The 4935-nt window shown below is 36.7% G+C and overlaps 1 protein-coding gene across 1 annotated transcript in view; it reads right to left on the bottom strand.

The window, feature by feature from the left end:
* Positions 1-2379: 2379 nt before the first annotated feature.
* Positions 2380-4935, bottom strand: part of LOC140226099 (uncharacterized) — a 3311-nt gene continuing 755 nt past the window's right edge. The window contains exons 2-3 of the mRNA XM_072306587.1: positions 4813-4926; positions 2380-4051 (exon numbers count right to left, since the gene is read on the bottom strand). Of these exons, the coding sequence (XP_072162688.1) occupies positions 3458-4051; positions 4813-4926 (708 nt within the window). The 3' untranslated portion in view covers positions 2380-3457. The remainder of the gene's footprint in view (positions 4052-4812; positions 4927-4935) is intronic.

The following is a 4935-nucleotide window of genomic DNA, read 5'->3' as shown; positions in this document are numbered from 1 at the left end:
AAGAAAAAACAGAAAGAAAAAAGAAAAAAAAAAACAGAAAAAAGAAAAACAGAAAGAAAAAAAACAGAAAGAAAAAAAAAGAAAAAAAAACAGAAAGAAAAAAAAAACAGAAAGAAAGAAAAAACAGGAAGAAAGAAAAAACAGAAAGAAAGAAAAAACAGAAAGAAAGAAAAAACGGAAACACAGAAAAAAAGAATAAGAAGAAAAAAACAGAAAAACAAACAGGACACATCGTGTTCATTTATGTTAAGCCGGAATCCCACTCTGAATTTGGGAGCTGAGCATTGGGGTCGTCAGTCATTGCTCAACAGCTGCATTGTCGTAAAGAGTGCTTTTTTTCCAAAATTGCATCAACTTGATTCGAATAGTGCAGACAAACTGATAACCGATCCTCATCGGTTGCTGAATTTTTAATTTTTCGCGTTACGCGCAAAATTCAGGACACCACTCAACAACGGACCGATGACACCCACATTCAGCTTCCCTGTATTCAGCGTGTGATTTCAGCATTTGTAAAATTAAGTGCGTAGCTTACAGTCCTTGGATCATTTCTATCAATGATTATTATTTAAAGATTTTTCATCATTTTATGTCACTGATGAAATTGATCGTTGTTCCTCCTTGCCCCACAAGCAATACTGCAGAATTTTCAACAACCCCACTTGCGTGAAAAGAAAAAGAAAGAATGAGTTCTCTCTTTCATTATTTTCAGTCATATTTTCCCATCCATCTGTTTTTCCAAACTTCTTCATGAAATGGGCTGCTAGAAGAAAAGAAATAACTAAAAGAATCAATACAAATGGCTTAAATATGATCGTTATGGAATGAGTACTCTTAAGTGACCTTGAAAGTTCAACAACTTTTTGACATTTTGCTGACTACTTTGTCACTTCTAAGCTAATGATAAACTTCTAAGAACCTCCATCTTTACATACAAGGGAGCTTCAACAAACGGCAAAAAAAATTTTTTAAGAAAAAGCTATGTTTGGAAAAATTACCTAATGTCAGGAAATTGTAACCACATGAGATCTGAAGAAGATAGCTAAATTTTTAGGGATGCATCAAGCTGCTACTTGTCAACAATAAAAATCTAGTCACACCTACTATTAAAGAAAATTTCACATAGCACAATTCGTATAATGCTAAAAGTAAAAAAACACCAGAATCTGTGACTAAAATCTTAGGACTGCAAGAAGAAAAATTCAACTAATAGAAAAATTGCTGACAATACGAAAATAACTTCCATAATTAGTTTGCTTACAAAGAAAATACAAAACGTCATGTATAACAACTTTAAACTAAGGAGGTAGAAAAAACTAATAACTAAATTACTCAGACTCCAAAAATTTGAAACAGACAAAAAAACATAACAGAATATTGAGTATGTACGAGGGTCATCCAAAAAGTAAGGTTCCCTACCTTGTATCTTTCGAACGAAAAGAGATAAATCAAATCGGTAAAAAAAACATTATTAGGCATACTCTAAGCTTTAAAACAAGCTCAAGTTTTTGAAAATCGGTTGAAGGGTCTCCGAGAAAACTTAAATTTACTGAGACAACCTCCTGTCGCCGCGTGCCCACCTCCGGGGTCAGGAAGCGCGGAAAGTCGATTATCTCAGACTCGGGTTATCGCCTCCAAACATCAAATCAAAAAGGACTTTGAATGTTTTCATTGAGTAGACTTTACCTTACTTTTAAATGTAGTCTCCGCATCTTTTTTGACATTTCTGGTATCATTACAGTAGCTTTTTGACGCCTTCCGCGTGGAAGCGCTCTCGTCTTGGCTACAAAACCAGTCATTGACAGCGATCTGCACATACAAATCAGTTGCTTTGTGTGGGGAAATTTTTCCCCAATCCTCCGAACTCTTCCAATTTAGCCTCAGGTGACTTCTCTGTTCCCGAGCTGAAATACTTCCACGGTAGAAAGCGATTTCTAGCTGATTAAGAGGTGCAGCTCGCTGTCAATGACTGGTTTCGTAGCCAAGACGAGAGCTTCTACGCGGAAGGCGTCAAAAAGCTACTGTAATGATACCAGAAATGTCAAAAAAGATGCGGAGACTACGTTAAAAAGTAAGGTACAGTCCACTCAATGAAAACTTTCAAAGTCCTTTTTGATTTGATGTTTAGAGGCGATAACCCGAGTCTGAGATAATCGACTTTCCGCGCATCCTGACCCCGGAGGTGGGCACGCGGCGACAGGAGGTTGTCTCAGTAAAATTAAGTTTTCTCGGAAACCCTTCAACCGATTTTCAAAAACTTGAACTTGTTTGAAAGCTTAGAGTATGCTTAATAATGTCTTTTTTACCGATTTGATTTATCTCTTTTCATTCGGAAGATACAAGGTAGGGAACCTTACTTTTTGGATGACCCTCGTACATACAAATATTATTCTAAAGAAACTCTCAACACATTGGCTCCCCTAAAAGGCGGCCGGCTGTCAGGGTATGATTTTGAGCACACTATCACAAGTTTTCTTTCAAAAATAATGCTTAGATTTACGCAGCGTAGTCTGGAAATTTAACATGACGTTTTAAAATGGAGTGTATGAAACTAAGTTGTCATATATGCCTTTTTACATGTGACTACTGGTAATTTTAGACTTTTACACTTTGTTGTGAGGTTCATTTCCTAAGTATCTACAGACAGCGTAAATTGTTTTGTGTTGTAAAATATTCAACAGAAAACACGAAATGTAGTGATTCAAAACCAAAAAATACGGTTTAGTCACCCAAAGTTGACGCTTATGCTGAGTTTCTTTCCATTAGGACTAAAGCAGACTTTCGAAGAGATCAAAAAATTATTAGGAAAATATTATAAAAAATGAAACAAAATGTGACCATTGATATCAAAAAATTATAGAGGAAACTTATAGATAGAAAAGTAGGGAAGTACTGAAATTGGTGTAAGTTGCTTGCAGTGGTACAACTTAGGGTCAAAATTGGCCTGTAGAAGTGTTGTAGCAGCTAAAATGTTTACATTTTCAATCTTAAGGTAATTTGTCAAGCTCAAGTGACGTGGTCGAACAGGCATGCGATATATCGCATCGATTAGGTCAAAGTTCTTGGCAGATTTTGAATTTTTAGCAAAAAAAAGGACAATAGACCCTGCTCATGAGCCTAAAGAATCATTCTAAACTAAAAAATAGATAAAATTCAGAGACATGAAAGTAGAATAGTGTTAGGCAAAAATCCTCGCATGCGATACAGAAACCGATAGCTGTATTGAATGTGAGTTTTTTTTCCTCACACTATTCTGCCTTAATTTCTACGAATTTTGGAAATTTTTTGGTTTAGAATGATTCCTCAGGCTCATGCGCAAGAGCTATCGTCTTTTTTTTGCTAAAAATTCAAAATCTGCCAAGAATTTTTATCTAATTGATGCGGTATATCGCATGTCAGTTTGTCCACGTCACTTGAGCTGGACGAATCACCTAGAATTTTTGAATAAGTCGAAAGCTTAACACTTGCCTCTACGTGCCTTCCAGTGTGCAAAGGACATTTTAAGCAGAGAAATTATTCTCCTTTTCACCCGAAGCACTATTTTTGACTTTAGTGCTTCTTTCATGACATCTATCAACTGACGTGTTGTCTCGTTGTCCTCTTTATGCATATCTTGCAACACTTTCAGCCTATTTTCTGCCAATTTTTCAATCATCTTTGCTTTTTTTTCCATCATTTCAATCATGACTCTTTGATTGCCAGTCACAGGTTTTAAACGTTTCTTACCTCTACCTTTGTGAATATTAGAGTTCGATGATCCTGCATGATCTACCTCAGCCGTAGTTTGGGGATCAGGAGGTGTATCAGCATCTTCCTCAGAATCAGAGTCACCAAACAAGTTCTGTTGAGGTTGTTCGACACTGTTACTTGGAGACGGTGCTGCAGCTGTTTCACTGCTCCTAGAATTGTTTGAAGAGTTCAGTGTATCTCTGATATGCTTGGGTGAAGTTAGTTGATCACCTCCTATGATTGAATCCACTAGGTCATAGTAAGGCAGTGGAGTTTTGGCCCCTTCCCCAGTCTTGGGATTCTTGTGTTTGTAATACTGAGCCTGAAAAAAGCATATAAAAAAAATTAATTGCATGTTAAACAAAAATAAAAACTGAGAAGCGAAATGAGTACTGGAGTTTTCCAAAGTTCAGGGGTCGATGGAGAAAAGTAGCATGTCGTTAATGGAGGCTACTTTCGAATTACTGTTTCCATTAATATGTTCAGAACTGAAGAGAAGTGCTGTAGCTTTGAGTGCAAGAATGTGTTCTTATGTGAGACCCTGTTCTTAGCAACAACTACTTATGTTGATATAAAGAGACACCAAAGCGATTTCCTTCTAACTTGGTTCACACCTTTCTGAGGCGGAGATAATACAGAATCATCTTCGCAGAGGAAAGTAGCAGGGCAGGGGCCAGGGTTGCTTTCTGCTGAGACAATAACGCATAGCAATGATGTAAGTTCCAAACCTTGTTTTGCGATGTCTTAAATGCATGTCTTAGACGCATAAGCATCCATTTTATTTCTTCTGACAAAATCAAACTTAAATGATTGTCTGAAAACTTAGATCAATTCTGCTTTCAGGCTTATAATTGCCTAATTGTTGCTCAGTTTCTTATGATTAAATTAAATGTTTAAGTACTGGCAAAGTTTGGAATCTACCCTTGACACTTTTCTTTGTCAGCATACGCATTAGAAGAAGGACAAACAGCATTGTTAATGTCAGTCTCTTTTTTTATCACACATTGATTCTTTTATCATAGACTTAAATCTAAACTCGAGGTGGATATACTACAGTTTGGAGTACTAGAAGGAATCACTTACTTTTAGCTGTCTCCATTTATCATCGCATTGTTTGCCGGGTGATCTTGGTCCTTTTTGTGGCAAAGGGTATCCGGCTTTCTGCAAACTTTCCGCTACAAGCTCCCAAACCTTACCCTAGTAGCA

The sequence above is a fragment of the Bemisia tabaci genome, chromosome 1, assembly GCF_918797505.1.
Source record: "Bemisia tabaci chromosome 1, PGI_BMITA_v3".
In the NCBI taxonomy this organism is placed as follows: domain Eukaryota; kingdom Metazoa; phylum Arthropoda; class Insecta; order Hemiptera; family Aleyrodidae; genus Bemisia; species Bemisia tabaci.
Note: the sequence above shows the minus strand (reverse complement) of the source record. Positions and strands in the feature narration are given on the sequence as shown.